The following is a 25223-nucleotide window of genomic DNA, read 5'->3' as shown; positions in this document are numbered from 1 at the left end:
GCTCATAATACAGAATCCCCTTCTTATTGGCTACAACAGTAGATACTGTATAATAATAATAACAATTCCATCGACTGCACTGTATTGTGTAAAATATCGCTGCGTCACTAATTCAATTAGAAGGCTGCGAGTTTTTCTCAAACAGAAAAGTCATGTCGATTTATACCGACACATTTTATACTTTGTCGGGTTAAAATATCATAGAATCAGGATAGTTACAGGTAGGTATTATTTTCAATATTAAACGTAAAGACATTTGCTGCCTCGACTCCAATCACTGGTGGACTATATTTATTTTGTGCTATTCATATTGCCAGTGAAAAGGAAACTACTTGAATTTGAAAATGAATTTCTTCACTCAGACATCCGTTTTAAAATATTTTTACAAAACAGATTTTTTAGTTCCAATTTACAAGAAATCATTTAAAAAACTTGGGGATTACCATAATTACGATCCTCAACGTGGTGTAAATCTATAAACGTCACCTAATCGACACTACCTAATTTTCGGTTACTTTCGGCTATCAAATGTAATGGCCTGCACATAAAGTTTTCAATAATTGCTGGTTCAAAGATGTTTTGACAAATTGGGTATGTGAATTGTCACCGACTATATATCCTGAGGAAAATGATTTCTAGTATTTACTTCAAATTTTTAGAGAAATTAGAACATTCCGTACAATTTTGTGCAAAATTATTTTCGTACAAAATTGTAAATATGCATAGTTTTTAGTAAAAACTTGTAGATTTTCATGTAAATTTGTATTTTTTCAGTAAAAAATCTACAAGACACTACAATTTTTTAAGAAGATTAACAATTCTTTGTGAAAAACTATGCGTATTTACAATTTTGTACGAAATAATAAAAAAAGTTCCAATTTCTGTAAAAATTTTCACCAGGGTATACTTGGAAGTTTTCAGATAATTTTTCACACGCATCGTTCAATATTACGAAACGTCTTCGGTTTAGATGATCAACAGACTATCAGAAATCCAGCACAGCTCTCGTCAAACACTTTAAAAATATCGATAACTTCAATAAGCCTCTATGAAGGCTTGTCGAGTAGTCATATTGCTTAATATCATGAAACATTGCAGAAAATTATTATACCTACTGCCTGAGATTATGAATTGGCATTTTTCGGCTGCGGTAGTATATTCGCATATATGAACCACTAAAGAGACACAGGTTTTGTTCAAGATAAAAGCTGCGCCGAACAGCGCCGTCTCAGTTAACCGAGAGCCCCGGGCGAGATGTTCTTCAGCGCCCTATATTTTTTATTATTAGCGAGAATTTTACTCACGAAGCGCGAACAAAATCAGTGTTCTCAGCCAAGAAAAGGGCGCCTATTATATTCAGGGCCTAAAATTATGGTATCTTATGAAATTAATTGTAAGACTATCTGTCTCAGTGTCAGCGGCCCCGTAAGAGCGCGCAGACTGTTTAAATAATCTAAGGGTACGGGATTTGCGAACCAACTCAATGTAAAAGTCAGCGCTATATTATAAAAAGAGATGGCAGATTTGCGGTATAGAAAGACTGTTGTCCATTTGCAAATTTACACTCGGCGTAATAATACCTACTTTACCTCCTTGGTACAAAATCAACTATTCTTGCCTGAGGGATTTGTTTTTCGTAAAAATTTTTTTTTTTATCATCATACTGCAGCAACCTAACTGCCGTAACAGAATCTATGGCAATTTACTTGCAACTCTAGAAATTAAAAGTGTGCTCACTCAGGTAGTATGAAAATGATCCATAACGCAGCCAAGCCAGAAACAAAAGCAATGGAAACATTCGATGAACATGCATCATACATGTATCGGAATGTTTTGTTACTTCAAAAACTTAAAACAAAATTTCACCTTGACAAGGTGATGAAAGAGATGAATAGCATTATCAGCTACACATTTAGATCGGCGATAGCCCAATTTTTAAGTTTTTCTTCTTGTTATGTGGTGGTGTTGTTATTACTTACCTGATTGATTCCTAGGTCAAGGTGCTGTGCTAGCGTGCGGCACTCGTTGGCCTTGGTACCTCGGATGATTACCCAGGTTGCCCTCCGACTAAATCCGGCGCTGGCACTGATAAAGCAGTGATAGACTTGTGACGTCAAATCACTTCATGTACAAATTAATCAGGCGATGAAAACGTCTATTTCGACCGCCTATACAACACACATAGCGAAACTACATTCCCAGAACGTATTTTTTCAATATTTTTCTCACGTCTGAACAGAATGTAGCGGAGACCAGGGCTTGCCGTAACATTTTTTGCCAAAATCTAAATATCTCACGTATGTCGTGAGATATTTACAATTCATTTACTGCATATCGTTTTGTGGTTAGTCCAGTATTATCACATATTTCCATGATATGCGGTGATCCAAGAAAATAAAGTTATTGTATTTCGTTCTGCTTCTGGTGTGCTATTATTTTTGACCCCGCTTAGAGATCAGAAGTAACAGCGGCAAAGAGTATTGATCATGTTTATCCACACGAACCTTATTTATAAATTCTGAACTCTACAAAACATTGTACATTGGTCAGTAGAAACATCAAATTTGTATCGACGGTTTTTTTAATAATAATAATAATCCTTTATTTATTATAATTATATTTGCAATACATTTAATTAACAGTAGAGTAGAGCAGGGGGTTGGCAGTGGTAGGTAGAAACACCTGCATTTGCACGACAGACAAGGGAAACTGCCGAAAACCTTGTCCAGGTGAAGCCGGACCCGAGTCCAACGCACCGACCAGCAACCCGGCGCCTGAATGGCGTGACCCGTCTTACATTTTTGCAAGTTGCCGTTCAGGACCTGGTTGACAGGCAGGGGATTTGAAGTCGTGTGAGGTCCATAAAGTTAGCAACCGAAGTCAATATAATTGACTAAAAGCAGTTTAAGTCTTTCGAGATTTTAGAAATGTTTAAATTTCATTACTTTAAGTCGAGGTTTGAGTAATACGTGGAGCGCACGTTTCTGATGTTTCTCAGATTTTTTGCATAGTTCTGCAAACCAAAACATATCGTTGGTAATAGTTAGCGCTGGTAATTTTTCTCAAAGTTGAGCAAAGAATCGTTGAACGCAGAAGACTAAGCTTCTGAAAGATTTTGCAACCGGTTTCTACTTTTTCTGATACATGTATATTAAATTCCAAAGCCACGTGCCTGTACTTTGTGAAATATTTTTATATGGTATGGATGATTATGGTTTGTGACAAAGTGATCTGTATGTTCAATTTTACATTCGTGCAAATGGAATCTCGGGTTACCTTCTTGCTATACTACTTTCGATTACCGTGTTCGGTACTCTTTTTATTGTAGGTGGCTACAAACCACGTGTCTCTTTTTTAACAGCTTCTTAAACTTTTTCAACTGCACCTTTCGGACACGTAACAACGTAGTTAATTCTCACCTCTCGAAATTAGACAAATGTGCAACAGTGCAAGGTATAACTATGTAGCAGATTATAACTATGAGTACCTTTTGATAACGATAGTACGTACAGCCGATAGGATAAAAATTGACTTTGTGGATAATGTTGCGTTGGAAACAGGATCTAATAACCTGAAAGCTATCGGACGATTTCCCTTGAAAATCAGTCATTGACAAACAGCCGTTGATTTTTCAATAATGTTATTTATATCATTCTGAACATTACAATATTTGTCCTGTGAAAGTCGGATTTTTTCGTCCTTTTTAGCACATTGAGAAACTATGAATTGATAATAATTACTATTTAGCATTTCAACAATTGAGAAGAAAAATATGGTTTGATATTTACGTCAATATTATGCTAAAGGTAAAATTTTTTTTTGAGCTATGTTTCGTCAGATTTCCAAAAAGTTGTATGACTGAACGACAATGTTAACAGCTTATCAAAATATGAAATGAACCCACAAGACTTTCATTTAATTTCAGTTAATTTGTAACGAACCTCATGATAGATTCATTTTCATTATTTATTTTCACATGTATTCAAGAACTTGCGTAATTTTTCTTAATTAAAACCCGATTACCGCTTCCAAATTTTTGGAAAACTCTTAAAATAGGCCTTCGACATATCTTCAACGTGCTTCTAGCAAAGAGAAAAATATTTCAGAAATTTTTGGTCATTTTCAAAACTTGAGACATTGAATTTTTCAATTCATGATTTAAAAAATGCTCTACAAAGCAAAAAAATTTCTCCGTAGGAACATTCCTAAAACGATTAGAACTGAAAATGAAGTAGTTCAAAATTTTTTAAAAATATTTGCCGCTAAAAGTTGATTACGTAAAAAATCGCATCTTCGAGATGCGACTGTCACCTATAAAAATTTTGATATTGTCAGGTAAATATAAACGATACAGATTCATGTATTTGATTGATACTTATATTTTCGTTGCATAATTTAGGCATACATAATATTTTTTGTACGGGATTTTCTCAACTCCTCAGTTTATGTAATTATTTATTTATTTATGTATGTTGATATATATCCTTGCATATATCAATGGACATAGGTATAAGAATAGACAGCAGGAGCAGCCCCCTGACCAGCCCCCTGACACTCACCACTGCTCGTATACTAAAAAATTGTACGCGTTTTGTTCTCGTTTTTTAGTTCCTCTACGTGGCGCTAGTAGACTTCTGACACGCTCGTTGCCCTCGCTGACCGCGCGCAAGCTTGTCAGATAACTACTAGCGCCACTAGTGGTGAAAATTGGCGGCAGAATCAAGGGACAATTTGCGAACCACTTTTAGCAGCCTGTGTCAGGAACCTCCGTGAAGTTGGCCCCCCGAAGTTGTTATTTTTAAATCTAATTAATGCAATTCGTTTGAGAATAGTTTGAGAGGGTTCGAGAGTAAAGAAAAATCGTTTGAGAGTTAGTAGTTTTTCCGGAAAATTGATTTTAATTTTGGGTGTGAAGTTCGCCCCCATATTTTCTATCTCCTCAAAAAATGGACTTGGACGTTTAATTTTTTTTCTAATCTTTTGAGAATCGTTTGAGAGGATTTGAGAGTAGAAAAAAACTGTTGGAGAGTTAATATTTTAATTGATATTAAATAATTATTCAATGTGCGATTTCCCCTAGGATTAGAGCGCTTCCGGTGTGCGCATTGTGTGTGCGCACTGTATATGCGCAACATGTCTGCGCACTGCGTCTGAAATCAGCTGTGGCGACCGAGATTGACGAAGAGATATGAGTTTCGAGGATGCGGATTATCGTAAATCGAACGGGTACGAGATGGACATGGAGACGAAGCTGAGCAATTTTCTCTCAATGACACCAATGGTAAGAGAAGAATTGGATGAAACTATTGGAAAAAGACACGAGCGTCGAAAACGGGAAACTTGACGAAATCTTTTTAACGCAGTGCAACAGAAAGTGAAATCTTTTATAGAACGCCAAAATTGGTATTTACTTGCAGATAAGGAATAATGCACTCATAATTGGAAGAAACGTAGAATGTCGATGGGCTTGTGATATATGTCAGCGATGTTCCTGTTCGTCTACCCCAAGATTTCTGTGTTCTCAGGTCTTGTAAATCTTGGACCGTGCTCGAAACGTCATTTTTTTTAGTTCTCACCATATCACGTATCATTTCCCTGTGTTTATAACCCCTGAATTCCCACAAGCTTCAATATTTGTTCACAACTCGACGATGTTTGGCAAGATCATTGAAAAAACGTCGGATAAATTTATTATACGACTTTATTTCAAAAGTTCTTTCGCTCTTTGAACATTATTGCTCTCGTTGGAATGTTGCTCAATTTTTTGAAGGATTAATTGATTTTGTTACTGGAGAACACACGATGAAACAGAAACGCTAGTTTCTTTGGCGCAGAACACTCACGACCAGCCTCCAGCTGATTTTAGATACACCGCGCATATCTATTGCGCAGGCCGGAAGCACTCGGAAACTAGGGGAAATCATGGGGAAATCAATCACTCAATAATTATGGAATATCAATTAAAATATTAACTCTCCAACAGTTTTTTTCTACTCTCAAATCCTCTCAAACGATTCTCAAAAGATTAAAAAAAAAATTAAACGTCCAAGTCCATTTTTTGAGGAGATAGAAAATATGGGGGCCAACTTCACACCCAAAATTAAAATCAATTTTCCGGAAAAACTACTAACTCTCAAACGATTTTTCTTTACTCTCGAACCCTCTCAAACGATTCTCAAACGAATTGCATTAATTAGATTTAAAAATAACAACTTCGGGGGGCCAACTTCACGGAGGTCGCGTCTTGTCCCCGTTTTTTATTTCCTCTACGTGGCGCTAGTAGTAGACTTCTGACCACGGTCTTACATACAGGTCTGGCAATGGAGGTAGTGGGGGTGGTTCATTTCACGGCCGATTATTATCTCACTTTGTGGCCGCCAGGTCGGCGTTGTGATCGAGGGATGGATAATCAACGCGTGCGCAATGCAGCGCCAACCTAATAATAATATTATTATTGTTATTGCAAGTAATGAATCGTTATGAATGAAAGTAGTTGATATAAATATTAGTATGATATAATTATTATGGATGATATATGTATGGAGACTAGAGGCAAAGAGTATCATCTCCGTTTCCTATTTTCAGCCGTCATTATTAAAATTTATAGTTTACTTATCAAGTTATGGAATACTTGTATTGCTTGCGTTTGAGGCGGTGACCTAACCGAATAAACTACCAGGTTTGATTAAACCCCAAGCGGGGCTATAACTTAAATATTAGAAAAAAATGTAAACAAATATTCTATATCAATCTCGTTCATTTGAAGGAAAAGAAAATATAAATTTCATGTGTATGTACGAATAATAAATCTACGAAGGTAATAAATGAAATAAACGTATCTTGTTTAAAGAAACGGTGTTGTTTTCATTGGTTAACCAATTTCGAAAATTTTTCTACACCGCGGTACTGCATATGGTTTAACCATCTTTTTTTTTTAAACGCAACAGCAAATATAATTTCGGTGGCACATTTTCATCCCTACCCCAAAGTGTATGGGATAGAGTGGAAGGGCCCATAAGATCCAATGTATAAAAGCGTACCTCGATTTTCAGCACGCTCTGGCGGCTCAGAGGAAAAGTAAAGTACCCCCACTACGATTTTGGCGCTGCCTTTAAACCGGGGAATGTAGACATGTTCGGAATGTACGTGTACTATCGTTTACTGAAGAATTCTTAAAACTTCTCATAATAAATTTTCTGCAATGAATTCTTCAGTCAACGCTGTTATTATAGAACCATCTCAAATTTTCCTCCAAATCTGGTAACCTATAAATATGTTTCCGTAGACACAGAAACATAAAGTAAGCATCGTACATACACATTTCTTCTATGAATTTAGTGTGAATTTAGTGTAAGACAAAATTAATAAAATAAATGGCAACAAATCAAACAAATTGTATCGAAATTATATATTTAGATAGTTAATCTTCATTACGTAATATCAAAAAAAGTACTTATATTTAAAAAACGTAAACAATGATGTCAAATCTTAATAAAAATCTATATCGGTACATAATACTGTATCGTAAATAACGGTTACATAAAATGTGTCTCTTGTGTAAACATCTGTAGATCTTTTAACTGGCGTACCTATGTCGACCTAGACAATTTGAGAATATAAATGAATATGCTAACAGATGACAAAAGGCTTATACAATGAACTGAAAGAGTCAATTCATTGCCTTTATCATATAAAACCATAAATGTTGGTGATTTTGTATGTTTTATTTCAATTCATTTTCAAGTTTTGTACAAAACTTAGTAATTGTATAACTCGGAAGTTCAGATTTGGTTATTTATATGTATAGTGAACGTATATTTTGAATATCAATTGTGTATACTTTGGAAATAGTAAATATAAATATAAAGTAAATGTCAATTTTAACTAACTGTACAATTTGCAGAAAATGCCTGCTCTTGAATTCTGAGTGAACTTCCAATTAATTAAATTAAATGTTTGTACAAATTCATTCGCTGATTTTCCTATCAATACGTTTTTACAGTCTTACCACAAATATCTGGGTTCTTGTTTTCTTTATACGGCGTAGTCGAAGGTCCTTCTTTTGAGAGTACGACATCATCCAATGGAATTCCACTGACGTGTGGTTGGTCCGGAATTTAATTTTTCAATATAAGTAAAATTTTAATGTAAATGCAAAAACAATTGCTTGCATTTGTTTGCAAGAGCCAATGATACTGATTTGTTTTACCTGTTATTGCAACACAGCTTGTTTGAGCCAAAATTTGCAGATCCTTAGACTCTGCATGCAGCTGTTCTTAGCGATGATTACCGTCAACAGGTCCATTTAATGTTGGAACTGGATCACGCATTAGTAAACATCGTGGATATTTTTCTAGATATACTTTGGCTCAAAGTGTTTGTTGTGTGCTTGGGTGTGTTTGTTACATACACGAAAATCTCGCCGGTTCGGATTCTTGGCTTGGATGAACTCAAGCCATTTTTTGCGCCTGTATTATGAAAAATTATGATGTACATTTGTTTTCATAATATACGAAGATACGTGGGGACCCGTAACATTCCCGTGAAAGTGAGGTTATATATTCGGATTTACTTACAGTTGCTCTTTTTTTGGTAACGCGAAAAACGTCACTTGTTCTTCATTATTTATGCTTTGATTTTTGATATATTTGTTATTGTAACATAATTTGACGTCACAATAAATTGGTATCTTTGGAAAAATGTTCGTTTGTTACCCAATGTTTACTCAAATATTACGACAACGCGTCATCGCACCGACAACACTAACACAATCACATCTACACTAACGCTACACATACGCGTTATATTTTTCCTCTGAGCCACTAGAAGCGCTGCAACAGGGCGATACGGGTACCTTCCACTCTATCGCATAGACCTGTATGTAAGACCGTGGTCGAAGCCATCGGAAAGAGTACGGAGTTATATCTCCTCCCCTCTTCTTTCCTGGAATTAGTGCCGTGGATTAGTGGCGTCTGGCGGTTACCCACGTGGTTGACAAATAAAAGCAACTAATAACATAACCTAAAATCATGTGTAACTTAACCTAACTTAACCTAACTTAACCTAAATATATCAACGTTACCTGTACTGTTGTGCTCAAGTTTTTTAAATCAAATTTTAAATAATCATGGGTAAAAAAGGATACAATTGGAAGGCACGGAAGGTGACGCAAATTGAAATTGACGATACTTTAACCAAAAAGGTACGTACAAATAAAAACCAGTATGACAGTAATGCAAATATTGTTTATAAATGAGCCTCATTGTTCATCGCTTTTTTTAATCAAACAGATAGCAGTTGACATTGGATCTCAACGTGAGAGTTATGACCAGTGTAATGCTTTGGTTATCCCAAGCAAAAAGAGGAAAACTAAATCCAAAGATAAAAAAATTACCACAACTCGTTTGCTCTCGAAAAAACGTCGCAAGGAATTGGAAAAAGTTGTTGATCGAAAAAGAAAGAAAGCCAATGTAAGATATCGACCATTCATTTACATTCTTTTGGTATAATCACAACATAACTGTATCATTTCATCAGAGGGCAACGCTTTTGGACAAGTTAGCTAAAGTCCAAGTCTCGGAAGAAGAGCTCAAACAGTACACAACACTTGCGGCTGTACAAACGAGAGGCTTAAAGCGCCATTTCAATGAGGTGGACAAGGAGCTCAAGCCAAAACCACTCACGTCTGAGCCTGAAGAGGAACAAATAATCGTGAATGCTATCAGAGGAGCCAAACAAACCAGACTTTCTCTTCTTGGTGCAGATGGAAAACAAAATACGCAGTTTGATCCCAACATCGTCGGCTTTGATGTAGAGATAAATTTGTTGCTACCAACTGACTTATATACCTGTTAAGATAAATGGGTTACTTCATTCGAATCAAAAGTTAGGAAAAGAGGAAAAACTGTTGATAAAATCTCTAGCAGTGTTATCTGAGTCAATGATGATGAACAGAAATGAAATAATATTCCTATGCTGTATTAGAAGCTGAACAAATCTGTATACCACAAGCCAAAATATTAACAATTTAAGCAAAGGTTTTGGAATTAGATGCTTCAAAATGCTCAAACTTCCCGGTTGTCATCGAATTCTAATGTATTTGACTCAATTTTCTCACTGATCGTCTAAAACATTCAAGAAACCTTATGTTAAAATACAGTTACTATGCACGAATCTAGTTATTGGTGAAGATTTTTTATATGTTGCTTGCACAAACTTATTTTTATCCACTCCGAAGATAACAAAACAAGTCCAAAACCATTAGAACCGAATAAAAAAAACTGGAATAGAATCATTTTGCTATCTACCTATGAATCTACCTTTTGATTTATACTGTTTGTAAATGTAACTGAACAGCTGAAACAGCTTCAAAATTAGAACTGAAAAAAAATTTCAGAACTGTAATGAGACTTTTGCCTCTTAATGTATCGATTATTTTTTCAGGAATCTAGTGATGATGAAACCAAAAGTGAAGATGACTTTGAGCAGTCGTGCAGCATAATTAAACCTGCCGAAGAAAGTGTAAATGGCAAACTTCAACGAGTAAAAAATGATGTTATAGTAGATAAACCACATACAACATCAGATAAAAACCGAGATAAAATTCGCACCGAAAAAGTTGCATTGAACAATGTTGACCCAGTGCAGCGAAAACCAGCTGTCTTTGTAATGTTGGATCGCAAGCCAGAAATTCAGACTGCACGGCTGAAGCTTCCCATTTTAGCGGAGGAGCAGTCAATCATGGAAACAATCAATGACAATCCTGTGGTGATTGTTGCTGGTGAAACGGGAAGTGGTAAAACGACCCAAGTGCCACAATTCTTGTATGAAGCTGGCTATGCAAAAGAGAAAATGATCGGTGTCACAGAGCCGAGACGAGTCGCAGCAATTTCTATGAGCAAACGTGTCGCAGAGGAAATGAATCTGTCATCTAAAGAAGTGTCGTATCTCATTAGATTCGAAGGCAACACTACTTCTGATACCAAAATTAAATTCATGACCGACGGTGTATTGCTAAAGGAAATTCAAAGCGTACGTGGGTATTTTCTTGATACAAACAATCGGATGGACTTGAGATAATCTTGTTTTCAATACCGTTTAGGACTTTCTTCTCAACAAATATTCGGTTATTATTTTGGATGAAGCACACGAACGAAGTGTCTACACAGATATCTTGATTGGTTTATTGTCGCGAATCGTTCCTTTGCGAAATAAAAGGAAATCTCCATTGAAATTAATTGTAATGTCTGCAACATTGCGCATCGAAGACTTCACAGAAAATCCTAAACTCTTCAAAGTCAAACCACCAGTCATCAAAGTTGAATCAAGGCAGTTTCCTGTTACTATACATTTCAATAAAAGGACTAGTCAAAATTACGTGAAGGATGCTTTGTACAAGGCAGTAAAGATTCATACTCAGCTGCCGGATGGCGGTATTCTTATATTCTTAACAGGTGCGATTTTTTGTGCAATATTTTTTCACACTTGACAAATTTCACATCTATTTACTTATGTGGAAAACGTTTGCTTCACTTTTCTAGGGCAGCAGGAAGTAAACACAATAGTGCGCAAACTACGTAAAGCGTTTCCTTTAAGAAACAAAAAATTCATGCTCAAAAAACAAGAAGTAAAAGAAATCCAACAAGAGAAAGAACCTAGCAGCAACAACAGCGAGTCAGACGAGGGTTTGGATATGGATCGAGTGGTAAAAAATGCCAGGAAACATAGAAAAAAGCTGAAGGAGGTCAAACTCCCTGAACTTAATCTTGATAAGTAGGTGCATTGTTAGGCAATAAGATTGGTGCAGTCATAGACTGTCTGAAAAAGGTTTCAAAAATATATTGAAATTGCATATTTTGTCCTATAAATGTCCTATAATTTCGTAAAATTCGAAAGAATCATAAGTTCGCTGCATAATTAAAGATTAGATTTTGCATGCAGAAGCTAAGATATCGATGAAGTTGAATGATTTGAATTAACTGAATGAAGTCATTAGTAGATTTGTGAGTGAAATACCGGCATTAGGAAGTTTTTTATAAAGCGACAATTGAAAAATTTTGTGTCATATATTTATCGCCAATGTGATTTTTTTTCTCAATTTCATTTAGATGATTGAAGTTATTGTACTGTTTGAAGTTTGGTCAATGAAAAATGACGGGGAATGATAGAAAAATTCTGTTTCTAATAAAATATTTCATGCAAATTGAGAAACAGTTGTACAACAATCATCAATTTTCCCTGCAAATTCAGATATTTGCCTGTTTCGTAATTAAAGGTGGTCATAAGATTCGAGAAATGACACATCAGATCCCTGACGAATACTTAATTGTGTTACCAGTCATGTAATTTCTTTGGAAATCAAAATCTTGTAGAGAAATACTTGTTTCATCTAAATTCATTTAGTTGTTTTAAAAAATTCTTTTTCCATCTGCTTTTTCATATAATTGTTGTAATGGTATCTTATAAATGTGGCAAAATTTTTCTGAATCTTTCTTCATGGTCTAGTGAAAGGAAGTGCAATATACTTCCGATTGCCTCACTGCTTGGATTCATATTTCTTGTAACCACATTTCAGTTATGCTGTAATGCCTCCAGATGATACTGAGGGCGATCTACTCGATACAGTAGAAAATCGGGATGCAGAAGACAAAGAAGAAGAAGATGATGATGATGATGATGAAGAAGAAGATTTACAAAATCTTATGGGACTGTCGTGCACACAGCCAATGTGGGTGTTACCACTGTATTCGCTTCTTCCGAGTTACAAACAAGCAAGGGTGCGTCGATGCATTTCGAGTTTTTGTCCTATATGGGCCGATCCAGTGACTTTCGGTCTGATTTTTAGGGTGAAAATTTCGATTTCGATGCAATTTGAATATGTTATTGGGTACACTAAGGTGTAAAAATCGTTTAATTTTCAGGCTTTTAACTTTCAAATCCTTCAATTTTCTTTATTACAAGAAACACATTGACCATCTTCATCACGTTTTTGACACAAACCGTTGTCTTCGAATTAAAATTTTTAGTCCTGTATGTTATAAGGACCGAAAATGAATTTTCATTTTTTTCTTGTATATTCCATCATAATTGAAATGATATGAATATTTCAGGGATCTCAAATTTTCTGAATATATTCTATATCTCTGTAATATTTATACCGGTTCTATTTTGAGCCATTTTATTTTAGTCTGAAGGTTTCAAGATGTCCCTACTACAAAAAGTTAACTTTTTGACATATAATTAAAAACAATCTATTTGCTAGGCCTTTGCATATAGGAGGCTGAATATGTCGAAAAAATCGTGTTAGTTCGACAGTTGAAGATATACGTGACAATATACCTATTTCATAATCGGAAAGATCGGAATTGTGTGTACAAAACATGCATTAGATGACATAAAAACTGAGAAATTCGAAGATGAATGTTCAATTCGAAACTATAAAAAATTTATCAATGAGTTTTTCATAAACGGGAAAACCTGAAAGCCCGAAAATTGGAGCATTTTTATATCTAAATGCACACTACACGTATTTAAGTTTGGGGCAAATCAAAATTTTGACCGTGAAAAGTTGGCTGAAAGTTTGTTTACAAGCAGCAAGATTCTGTTTCCAATTCAAATTCCTCAACATTTTTCGCACGTCACCCTGAAAATATTTTCCTTTGTTAGGTATTTGATCCACCACCTGAAGGCTGTCGATTATGTGTTGTATCGACAAATGTTGCAGAAACTTCCCTCACAATTCCGAATGTAAAATACGTTGTAGATAGCGGCCGCTGCAAGACCAGATTATACGACAAAGTGACGGGTGTTAATGCGTTCCAAGTATGTTACACTAGTAAAGCAGCTGCTAACCAGCGGGCTGGACGAGCAGGTAGAACTGGACCGGGACATTGTTACAGGTTGAAAATAAACACTGAATTGTCTGTATCGTCTGAATCGAAAGTAAATTAAAAGCCTGCTTAAAAAGATTCTAACAATATCTTTGCGCTAATGATGGTCAAATAGATCTTTGGTGTTTTATGTTCGTTTCTAACGTTTTCATGCTTATTTTGTTCATCATAGATATTCAGAGATCGCCTAAACAAATTTTTGCAACCAGTTATCTTCAGAGTAAATTTTTACGCAAATTTTCGGAATCTGGTCAACGAGTAAAATTGGATAGAAACGCCTAAGTTTAAAAATCATTTTGAACATTCTCATTACCAAAGCTTTTCTCAAATTATTGCCATTTTATCTTGTGTTATTCAAATTTACTCTGACTTATTTCTGTTTCATGTTAAGCATGTCGTATTATTCGTTTTCATTGTCGTTCAGTGCATATAACATAGTTGAAGATTTGGCAAACAGTTTTTTTCTTTTCCTAACTTTTCAATCTGACATCGCAGTCTATTCAATTATGAATAGAAGAGTCATTCGACACAGACTGTTCGCTGTTCAATTAATGAAAAAATAATGTTGTGTCTTGTTGTAGATTATATTCATCAGCGGTTTTTAATGACCAGTTTGAGCAATTTTCTATGCCTGAAATACAGAGGAAACCGGTAGATGACTTGTTGTTGCAAATGAAAGTCATGAATATTGATAAAGTCGTCAATTTTCCATTCCCATCATCACCAGATGTGTTACAATTGAAATGTGCTGAAAAACGTCTCTGCATTCTCGGAGCTCTAGATCAATCTAAACCTGGCAAAGAGAGTGAGTGGCTACACAAGAGGATGCGATTTGTGCAATGAAATCTATATAAATCTCCAATTTCTATTTGACAGATGAATATTGTGCCAAAGTAACGCCACTTGGCTACAGCATAGCAGCGTTCCCAGTGGCACCTCGATTTGGTAAAATGCTGGCGCTATCACAGCAGCACGATCTGTTACAATACACAGTTTGCTTGGTGGCTGCTTTGTCTGTGCAAGAAGTGTTGATTGAATCAAATCCAATTCAAGGCGTTACTAAGAATCAGTGGAATCAAACACGTCGAACTTGGGCAGGAACTGGGAACAGTTTACTTCTGGGTTGGTTTAAAATAACAACGTCTCATCTAAAGACAGGTTCAAAAATCTGGCATTGAATAATACTCGTAATTTTACTGTAATTTTCTTGCTCAGGGGATGCGATGGTCTTAGTTCGAGCCGTTGGTGCTGCAGAATATGCTGGGTCAAAAGGGACGATAGTCAAGTTTTGCGAAGAAAATGGACTACGATACAAGGCTGTGACAGAAATTAGAAAACTCAGGCAACAACTGACCAATGAAATAGTCCTAAATATACCAGATTTGGATTTGAATGTCAATCCGAGGTAAACATTCACGTTTGTCTAAAAATTAATCAGAAATATGTTACAGTTGAACTCAATTGCGAGTATTAAATTCAAAATTCAACTCATTTTAACGTTTGATACAGAATGAATCCTCCGACGGATACACAAGCCAAATTACTTAGGCAAATTCTACTTTCTGGTATGGCAAATCAAGTTGCACGCAAAGTTTCTCCAGATGAAGTTGAGGAAGATCACGACAAAGTAAAGTGGAAATATGCATACAGGTATGCTCGACGTTTGCTTGACTTGTGATATTATATTCCATTTCGGTGTTTACATTTGGAAACATATTTCTTTTCACACAGACCTGGAAAACATGGCAATAAAAAAAACTTCCCGCAATGATATTCCTTGAATCTCATTTTTAACGGTGGCTTTCAAAATTCGAAAATTTATCTTTTTAATAAAACGAGGTAAATTATATTTTTGTTTTCAAAGTTACCATTCAGCCACATTTAATTAACAATACGAAATTGATTCAAAAGCATTTTATGATGAAGTACATTTTTGCCGAAATAGTCGTTAGAATTTTTGTCGTAAGGTCAACGGTTCAGCCACTAAGAATATTTAAAGATTAATATTTACACAAATCTCAATTACAAAACTAAAATAACTTGTCAATTGTTGCAGCTATGTACTTCACTCTGCAGACATGATTATGAACAATTGCATTGCCTACTAATTCGTAATTTGAATTTTTATCATAAAGTCTATAGTTTAGCCACTAATGATGTTCAAAAATGAATTATTACATATAATTGATTTTTTGGAGACTTATAACTTCAAAACCAGTCAGCCTGGAAATTTTGGTCAGCAGCTGGATTGATAGAGAATTAATTTTCACTATAATGCCTACAGGATCAAATTTGTATTATTAAATGCGCCTGAATGGTATTGAATTGAAAAACAATTACATATACCCCACATTAATGAGATGAGAAAACTTTGCATTCCTTTTTAATTTGCATCCAGAATATATCCTTCTATAAAGATCTGTACAGCAAATTGTTCAGGTCAGAATGAAAAGAAATATGTTCCCTTCAGACGAAACAGCCTCATATTCTATTAGAAATTGTATTTGGACAGAATTTGATGAGAAATTTATTTGTTTAATTATTTATTCATAAAAGTCCACATGTTAGAACTGCAAAACACGCGTCATTACATAAGGGAAAGAATATTACTCGGGTGACGATAACAATCTATAGAATATATAATAAAACTTGATGCAAGCTGAAAAACATTGAAACCTCATTTCAGATGTTTAGAAATGGAAGATCCAGTGTTCATGCATTCTTCGTCTGTTCTAAAAAAAACTTACCCTGAATGGGTAGTTTACCAGGAGGTTTATGAAACTAATAAAATATACATGCGAGGCATTACTGCCATTCAGCCAGAATGGTTACCAAAATTTGCCACATCCTTATGCCAACTGAGCGAACCTGTGAGCGACCCGCCGCCTAGGTGAGTTCAATTTCTTATTCACTTGGCAGATTGATCTTTCAACTTCCATTCAGTTTCTCAAATTTTGCATTTCGCAATCTCAGGTACGATTCAAGAACGGGAAAGGTGATGTGCCATGTAACAGGGACATTCGGTCGAGGTGGATGGCAACTGCCGCTGATTGAAGTAGAGTATCCAAATTCCTTGGAAGGTATCAAGTGGTTTGCCCGATTTTTTTTGGAAGGTCAAGTTTGCCCGGCATTGGAACGATTTGCTTCCTTGCTACTTTCTACACCTGGCACAATGAACAAGACATGGGCAAAGTGAGTTGATATTTTGATTCAGTGTAACAGAAATTGCTTGGCTAATAAAATAAGTTTCCTCTCTTGTAATCCGAACACTAAAAATTTAGTAGGTATAATATCTGCTTTGGAAAATTGATGTAGAATATTAATTTATGAATTATCAATAGATTACTCCCGCGAACTGAAGCAATCACAAAAGCGCTAATGGCTAATCAAGTTTCGTCAAAAGATCAACTGTATCACATTTGGAAAACGGATTCGAAATGTAAGTACTCCTTGTAGCAGTGTTGAGAAATATATATATATATTTTTATATGTATAAAAAAAAAAAAAAAAAAGAACAAACAAACAAACAATAGAAAATGCATTCATTTGAAGACAGAACAACTTTATAAATTTTTATACGAATGTTATGTGTATTTACTAATCAGTTGTACACTTTTGTTGCAAGAGACGTGAATAATATTTGTCATCCAAATTTAACATTAGAAGATCTTTTCACTACATTACGCTAGTCAAATGTTTTTATTGCTGTCTCACATTTTTCCAATCTATGTTTAAGAATTGTTCAATTGTAAAGTGATATACCAGCATTTGCCATATTTACAAATTCCGCAAAAGATATTGTTTGAGATTATGCATAGCTTCTCTAATAAAAATTGTCTGTATCAGACAATCATTAAACTGATCCAGCGATTCTGCTTCTTCTTTTTTGTCGTTTTCTTGCCTTAATATAGTAGCGATAATTTAATTGTCAGAAAAATGCTTGAAAACAAAATCTCCTTCTAACCATTTTTCTTTATCTTCTTTGTGACAGTTGGCATAATACGTTAAGTTTCTCAGTCTGACCAAAATTTTACCGACTAATGAATTATACTCTGTGTCCAGTACTGGAGCAAATTCGCTGTTTTTGACCAAATTCTTTGATGATTCCGTTATACAGAAAAACGTGAATTTCTCCCACGCATTGGCATTCAAAAAATTTGCATTGTTCATCGTGATATTTTTCAATATGCTTTGACAATACCGTTTCGAACTTTCCAATACTCTCCGATTTAATCACTGAACTGGTGACGCCTCATTGAAGAGTAAAAATATTACCTTGTTATTGTCACGCTCCAAAATTTTCTCTGAATAATGCGATGGTGCAAACTCGATTAACAAGCAAAATTTTCTTGCTCCGAAAATTTTATCACACGAGGGATAAAGAAATTGTGAAACCAGTCAATAAACAAATTCTTATCCATTCAAGTGCTCTTCTGGCTTTTATAGCTCACTCATCACTAATTATCGTAATTCACGTGCCGGCGATTTTGCTGAATAATTCGCTATAACAAAAAGTGGAAGTTTTAACGTCGCAAATATGTTGCAACAAACCAAAACTGTGACTCGATCTTTTCTTTTTTATCACAATCTTGAAGTTCTTTGCTTGTAGTATGGACAAATGGTTTCGTCATTGGCAGAAATTTTAGACAAAAAGTAGTTTTGGGACAGATAAATATCTGTTCTTCTGTTAATTATTGGTTTTCGATAGTCCCCGTGAATTTTTTCATGTGATCATTTTTGCTCAATTCGTCAGCTGGCCCTGGTCTTTGCCACGATTACTGAGCTGCATTCCATATCGCAGCTTCCATTACTGTAACCATCTTGTACTGGCTGTGAATGATTGTTTGGGAGCTAATTTTTTCTTGAAATCAAGTGCCTTCGATTGAATCATCGGACCAGTAATGAAAACCCCGATCTGCAACTTTTGTGTAAATCAGATACAGACAGCCTTGTAAAGATTGTTACTTACAGCCATTTGCATTTTGCACGTTTTTTTCAAAGTCTCTTCATCCTTAGATCCATTCGCCTGCCAGTGTTGTGTTTTGTTCCTGTACCTTATACATCCTCGGATTGTGTTCTCATTCTTATTTTTTTTTTTTTATGTGAACAACGCTAGAAAATGTTTCCCTGCAAATGGTGGTAATTTAGTCACAGAAATATTATTTGCTAGCGTTATTGTTTGGTAAAACAAAAAAAATATCGTGGATATTTGGGTTTGATATAGCATGTACAATTTTATCAAGTGCGACTTTTTCGAGTTAAAGATGCCTGGCGAAAATATTTATGTAACTGTCAGATATCTGAAAAAATTCTCTGGAAATTTTATTTTTATGGAATACGTGTGGAGTTTTGCAGAAAAATTTTATGAGATTTTTTAGAGAACTTTCTCTGAGTTTTGCCCTAAAAATTAATGAATATCACTAAAATTCGCGGAGTATTTCTTGTAGACCCCAAATTTTATTCTCCAGATCGACTCCTCGTATATCAACAATGTTGAATTTTTCTGAATATTTTTGCACTTTGTAAAATTTCTCGGTCAGTTTCTGCAACTGTTCAACACAAAGTCTATTCATTTTTCATTTAAAAATATGTATATGTTTTGTATGGAAATTTTTGCAAATTTTTCACACTTGTGCAAACCGTAAGAACACATGAGATTGTCTGATAATGTTCCATAGTCGCGTGTTCCACATGCTCTTCTAACTAAAAGCAAACTGAAAATGACCCTTCGATTGGTTGAACGAATTTGTTTAGTCGATATGCAATTACATCGGAAAACTGCACAAGTTCTCAGAAGCTTGAAGAATAATTTGAAAAAATTCAGATAAACCTGTTGAAATTTGACAGAGAAATGTAGTATTTGGGTTACAGATGATAGTCCGTCAGAATCTCAATATTGTGAAACAATTTGCAGAGACTACTAGACAATTGTGGAGAAAAAGTACTTTAAGATTTAGAAAAATTTAGAAAAACTTAGCAGAGATATGCGTTCATTCCGAATGAGTTTATTCGTATTTGAATAACATCAATCGTTTCTCGAGAAAAATTACAAAGTTGTAGAAAAAATAAGGAAAAACATTTACAGCAATTGTAGAAATTGACAGAGAATCACATCCCTGCAGTATGAATTTGGTTTAGCAAAGTTTGAAGTGTTTGGAGATTTTTGGGCACATTTCACAGAATTTCATAGGTATTCTGAGAAATTTATGCCAAGAAGTACAAGAAAATTTAAAGAATGTTTTGCGGACCATCTGCTGAGTGAAATTTTTTTTTTAAATTTTACAATTTCACCACATTTTCTGGATTTCTCTTCATTTCATCAAATATTTGAGAATCTTTGAAAATGTGTACAGTTTGGTAGAGAAATGTTACAGATTTTAGCAGATAATCTTCAATCATTGTAATTATGTAATTTAAAGCATATAACAATCCCAACTTTATTTTTGATAGTCTCAGATAATGAAGTGTGTAATCTGCTTCGTTTGCTGCAGTTGTTGCGTTTTTACCAAAAATTTTCGTGAGATATTTTTTTTTGCAGCAAATATACAGAAATAATTGTTTATTATTTTGATGTACAGCAAGACTCGCTTGCATTTAACAGATATTTTGCTGGCCGCGTTTACTAAGAATGATTTTCTTGAAATTTTATAGCATCTCAGAACACACCTTGTTCTAATATTGCTAGAACTGCACTGCAACCATTGCTATCTTTCTGCTGTACAATTTACACACGTGTTATCTGGGGTACAAAAATTATGTATTGGCCAAAAGACGACTGCCAAAGAGTTGATCACTCATCAATTTCATGTATACCTAATTTTAAGGCTACAGTGAGTGCAGAAGATTTCAGATGATTTCAAAAGATTACAAGAGATTTCAGAGAATTTTAAAAATTTTTAGATGAATACAAAAGATTTCAGACGATTTTATGGGATTTATAAAGATTTTGGAGAATTGCAAATAATTTCAAAAGATTTCAAAAGATTTCATAAGACGTCAAGGAGCCTATACAATGATTTCTAAAGATTCCAAAAGATTGCAATGATTTCAAGAGATTTCAGAAGATTTCAAAGATTTCACGAGTGATTAACCCCTCGACGACCGGTATATCTGTGAATTCATCAACCAAAATTAAATTTTTGAAATGTGTTTCAGTTCTTCTGAATGCATACCAAAAGTGGTTGCCAGAATCGGCGCAGAATGAAGTTGCAATACTTTGGCCACCGTTATAGGATATGGTACGGAGATATGCAATCAAAAGGATTATAACCATTGCTTTGCCAGTGTTATAACTGGAATCTGTTGCAGATGCAGGGTGCTATCATAATAATATGATATATACTGAAGATTATTTGTAAGATACACTCAAAATTATTCCGTAAGTAATTATTTATTGTATGTAATCACAATTTTAGAATCAGATGTAGTGAATCACAATTCACTTACTACAAGCTAATTCAATTTTATGGTAATGTGAATACCACGAAATTTTCCGTCGATGAACTTGAATAAACCTAATGACTACACTGTTTCTCTGTATTCGTCATTCTTTGATATAATAAATAAGCAATAAATTTATTGTAACTATTTCTTCTCAATTCTATTTTTCTAGCTACATCCCTACGCTATCTAATAATAATAATTTGTGAATTGTTGGCAGTATCATAGCTAATTTCACACAATATACTCTTATCCAAAATAATAATTAATAGAACATGTTGATTCCACAAAGCACAGTAAATTTATAGCAAAGTAATGTAAATACTATTTGTTGAGAGGTATTGCCTGCTTCTTCTATTTATCTGTATAACTCTATGTAAATATTTTATTTACATATTTTATTCGTGTATTACACACGTTTGTAGAATGCCAGTAACGCAAAAAGGACAATCAAGAGCGAAATTCTCTGACTATTCGTTCAATTATGAGTTTTTTGTCACATCATATCATCTCACATAGTTATACAGTAACAAGTACAGTATTGCATTGCATAAAAAAGAAAATCCTACGAAGTGCACACACGAAGTCATCTTGCATAATGCAGCTTGTACATATCAAGAAATTAATCAACAGATAATAAGCTGTTATAAATAGCTGTCTGAGTTGATTGAAAATAATAGATTATTCTTCTTTCAGCAGTTTCTTGTCTCTTTTTTTCAATGGATTATTTTTACATTCTTTGTAAATGTTGTTCAGATCAAACGCTGCTTTGATGTTGTCCTGCCAATTGGATAAACATCAATTTAATACGTTATCAAACATAAAATAAACTTAATAAAAATTGTACTTACAGCAGAAAAAAGAAACTTTTGCAGTTTCCCCCTGTGATCAGCATGAGGGCGTCTTTGTACTTCCTTGCCTTCTTTGAAAAGTATTAGAGTGGGCAGCTGCCGACTCATGCTAGAGTCACTGATGTTATATTTTGCTCCTGCATCTGGATATCTGCCAATGTCAACTTTACCGAATTTCAAATTGTCCAAAGCATACCTGTGATATAAATTTTGTATCATTGACCCAACTTAGATTAGCAACAAGTGACGTTATGAAAATACCAACTCTGCAGATAATTGTGAAAATGTTGGAGCAAAGTTCACGCAAGCTGGATTCCACACTGTGTAAAATGCAACCAGCCAAATGATCCTGTTATCTCTTTGAAGTTCATCTTGGAGTCCAGAAGCTGCACGCAAATATACAACGTTTTCAGGACCTTGGTAAGTCGGCTCTGGTAATACAAGTCCGCACACTTAAACAAAAAGATTATATGTCAAGCAAAATATATTCTAATATATACAACGTGTCTCATTTCAATCTTTAAAGCAAATTAATTCAACAGAGAATTTTTTGGACAATATTAGATGGAATATTGACAATATTATTAATACATTGAATATTTCTGGGCAGTAAAATCTCCGAAATAGAAATGCTTTGAATGTTATTTATCCTTGTTCAGTTTAATCAAATTTTCACACCATAGATTTTCTGCCAAGTTCATGTGTTGCGAAAGTAATCGAAAGAGATTTTGCACTAATAAATACTTACAAATGAATATTATTCCAAAGATTATTCCCATTCGCACATCGGCGTGGAGCCAGAGAATCAAATTCGCGATTTTTGTATAGATAAAACTGGCTGATAGATAATTTATCATGGTAACACTGCCTGCCTTGCGGGTTCTGATCATTATTACGATCATCAGAAAAAACAGGATCTCGGTTTCTCGCTGGAACATTAAAAGTTAGTGTTGCACCGACGTTTTATTACTGCGTACGGAATAAATAGGAACAATTAAGGCTCTTAGTATTTGTAGAGTTAACCATGTCTTTGTCTCAACAGACATTAATTCCATGAGTCGAGAATAAATTACCGCACAAACACATCTTTCAGTGTAGATTCATATTCTTTGCCTACACAATGGGAAATGGGTTTAACTACCGTTGGTTAGGTAAAGGGTACTCTTAATCATCTTATTAATGGAGCATATACTAAAATTTCTTTTTTACTTCCAAGTTTTTTGCATCACTTGCAGTATTGCAAAATGAATAACTTAAAACAGGAATTATTCACGTTAGGCCAATTTCAATTAATTTACAACACATACCCCACTTAATTCACATTCGGATTGTAGAAATAAGTAATTGCACAAGACGGGTAAGCGCTTAGCAACGATGTAAGAAAGACTGATGATTATATTGACTAGGTAATACGGTTTTATTAACAAAAACAGGTCCTTTTTGAACGACATTATTCAATTGATTTCTTGCGTCTGAATAGGTTATGTGGTCTTATCCGCAGATATTACAGGGTTTTTTTTTCATCAACTTGGGCCGTGGGCGACGTTAAGCCCGGGTCTACGGCACGAAAATCGTATCTAGCTTGTGGCTTATGTATTCAAGTTTGCGCAGAGTTTGAAATTCGGGCCTGCGCATCGTGGATTCGTACCGTTCGTGTTCATCGGCTTTTAACCACGGTCTTACATACAGGTCTGGCAACGAAGCCAATTTTCTACAGAGCGACGTGGTTCTCTTCATATATGTAATACTCCTCTTGTCCGTGGTTTTTAGTGTTTGAAATAGCCATGTCGTGGCGCTGCTATCTAGAGATGTACGTGGGGTAAGGACGAAAATGTGCGACCGAAATTATATTTGAAATGAAGCATATAACCTAAAATCAGCGCGTGCGTTATACTCACGGTCTTACATACGCGTAAAACGCTGTTGCGTTAAAAAAAAAAAGATGGTTAAACCATGTGCGGTACCACGGTGTAAAAAATTATCGAAATTGGTTAACTAATAAAAACAACACCGTATCTTTAAACAACATACGTTTATTTCATTTATTACCTTCGTAGATTTATTATTCACACATACATATGATATTTATATCTTTTTTTCCTTAAAATAAACGAGATTGATATAGATAATTTGTTTACATTTTTTTCTAACATTTAAGTTATAGCCCCGCTTGGGGTTTAATCAAGCTTGGTGGTTTATTCGGTTAGGTCACCGCCTGAATTAATTCAAACGCAAGCGATACAAGAATTCCATAACTTGATAAGTAAATCATAAATTTCAATAATGACGGCTGAAAATAGGAAACGGAGATGATACTCTTTGCCTCTAGTCTCCATACATATATCATCCATAATAATTATATCATACTAATATTTATATTAACTACTTTCATTCATAACGATTCATTACTTGCAATAACAATAATAATATTATTATTAGGTTGGCGCTGCATTGCGCACGCGTTGATTATCCATCCCTCGATCACAACGCCGACCTGGCGGCCACAAAGTGAGATAAATAACCGGCCGTGAAATCAACCACACCCACTACCTTCGTTGCCAGACCTGTATGTAAGACCGTGACTAAGGGCGTGTTCGGAAATTGACTAAAAGTACTGTCAGTATTGAAAATCGACAGTATACGTCACTTGGACTATACCATTTTCAGTACTGACAGTACTTTCAGTCAATTTCCGAACACGCCCTAAGTAGGCCTCTCCCTCACTAGCGCTAGCGGCGAAAATTCACAACATCGGCTTCGTTTTCGAGCACGGTTTTACAGCCGGAGTTCCCAGACCTGTCTATAAGACCGTGTTCACAAGAGAATAGTGTCACAGTTCTCTTGTCAAATGAAATACTGTGTGCTGACTCCGTCGGTACTTTGATATGGAGACACGTATTGAACAGGCAACACGCCATACATAGTAGCAACAGCATTACCAACGAACCAGGGAGACTAGAGTGAAGGAATGGACACAGCATAGGAGAATAAGTAGTAACGGCGTCCTCAAAAACCCGTTCTTCAATTAGTTCTCCGCTTTACC

General features: G+C 35.0%; 2 protein-coding genes and 1 long non-coding RNA gene across 4 annotated transcripts; 1 reads left to right on the top strand and 2 right to left on the bottom strand.

Annotated features, from left to right (window-relative positions):
* Positions 1 to 7393: 7393 nt before the first annotated feature.
* On the bottom strand, positions 7394 to 8109 carry LOC124298047 (uncharacterized). Its single transcript, XR_006906715.1, has 2 exons — positions 8009 to 8109; positions 7394 to 7599 (listed from the first exon to the last, which is right to left on the bottom strand). It is a non-coding gene; the product is annotated as an uncharacterized LOC124298047 (long non-coding RNA).
* An 857-nt stretch (positions 8110 to 8966) lies between these two features.
* LOC124298020 (probable ATP-dependent RNA helicase kurz) lies at positions 8967 to 21758 on the top strand. 2 transcript variants are annotated; one of them, XM_046749559.1, is made up of 17 exons: positions 8967 to 9202; positions 9291 to 9470; positions 9538 to 9810; positions 10444 to 11031; positions 11102 to 11453; positions 11541 to 11772; positions 12575 to 12776; positions 13666 to 13898; positions 14471 to 14694; positions 14766 to 15011; positions 15105 to 15294; positions 15399 to 15539; positions 16576 to 16779; positions 16863 to 17081; positions 17231 to 17328; positions 21045 to 21127; positions 21198 to 21758. In XM_046749559.1, exons 1-16 carry the CDS (start codon positions 9128 to 9130, stop codon positions 21119 to 21121), a joined length of 3534 nt encoding a protein of 1177 aa, XP_046605515.1. In that variant the 5' UTR covers positions 8967 to 9127; the 3' UTR covers positions 21122 to 21127; positions 21198 to 21758. The 2 variants fall into 2 exon arrangements, with proteins under 2 accessions (XP_046605515.1, XP_046605516.1); XM_046749560.1 differs by having other exon boundaries at positions 11102 to 11432; positions 21045 to 21758.
* Positions 21759 to 21833: 75 nt separating this feature from the next.
* LOC124298035 (thioredoxin-related transmembrane protein 2 homolog) lies at positions 21834 to 23837 on the bottom strand. Its single transcript, XM_046749593.1, has 5 exons — positions 23488 to 23837; positions 22929 to 23109; positions 22446 to 22632; positions 22181 to 22376; positions 21834 to 22109 (listed from the first exon to the last, which is right to left on the bottom strand). Exons 1-5 carry the CDS (start codon positions 23629 to 23631, stop codon positions 22011 to 22013), a joined length of 807 nt encoding a protein of 268 aa, XP_046605549.1. The 5' UTR covers positions 23632 to 23837; the 3' UTR covers positions 21834 to 22010.
* Positions 23838 to 25223: the final 1386 nt, after the last annotated feature.

Source organism: Neodiprion virginianus, chromosome 2 (genome assembly GCF_021901495.1).
Source record: "Neodiprion virginianus isolate iyNeoVirg1 chromosome 2, iyNeoVirg1.1, whole genome shotgun sequence".
Taxonomy (NCBI): Eukaryota; Metazoa; Arthropoda; class Insecta; order Hymenoptera; family Diprionidae; genus Neodiprion; species Neodiprion virginianus.
This window is presented reverse-complemented; position numbering and strand designations above follow the sequence as displayed.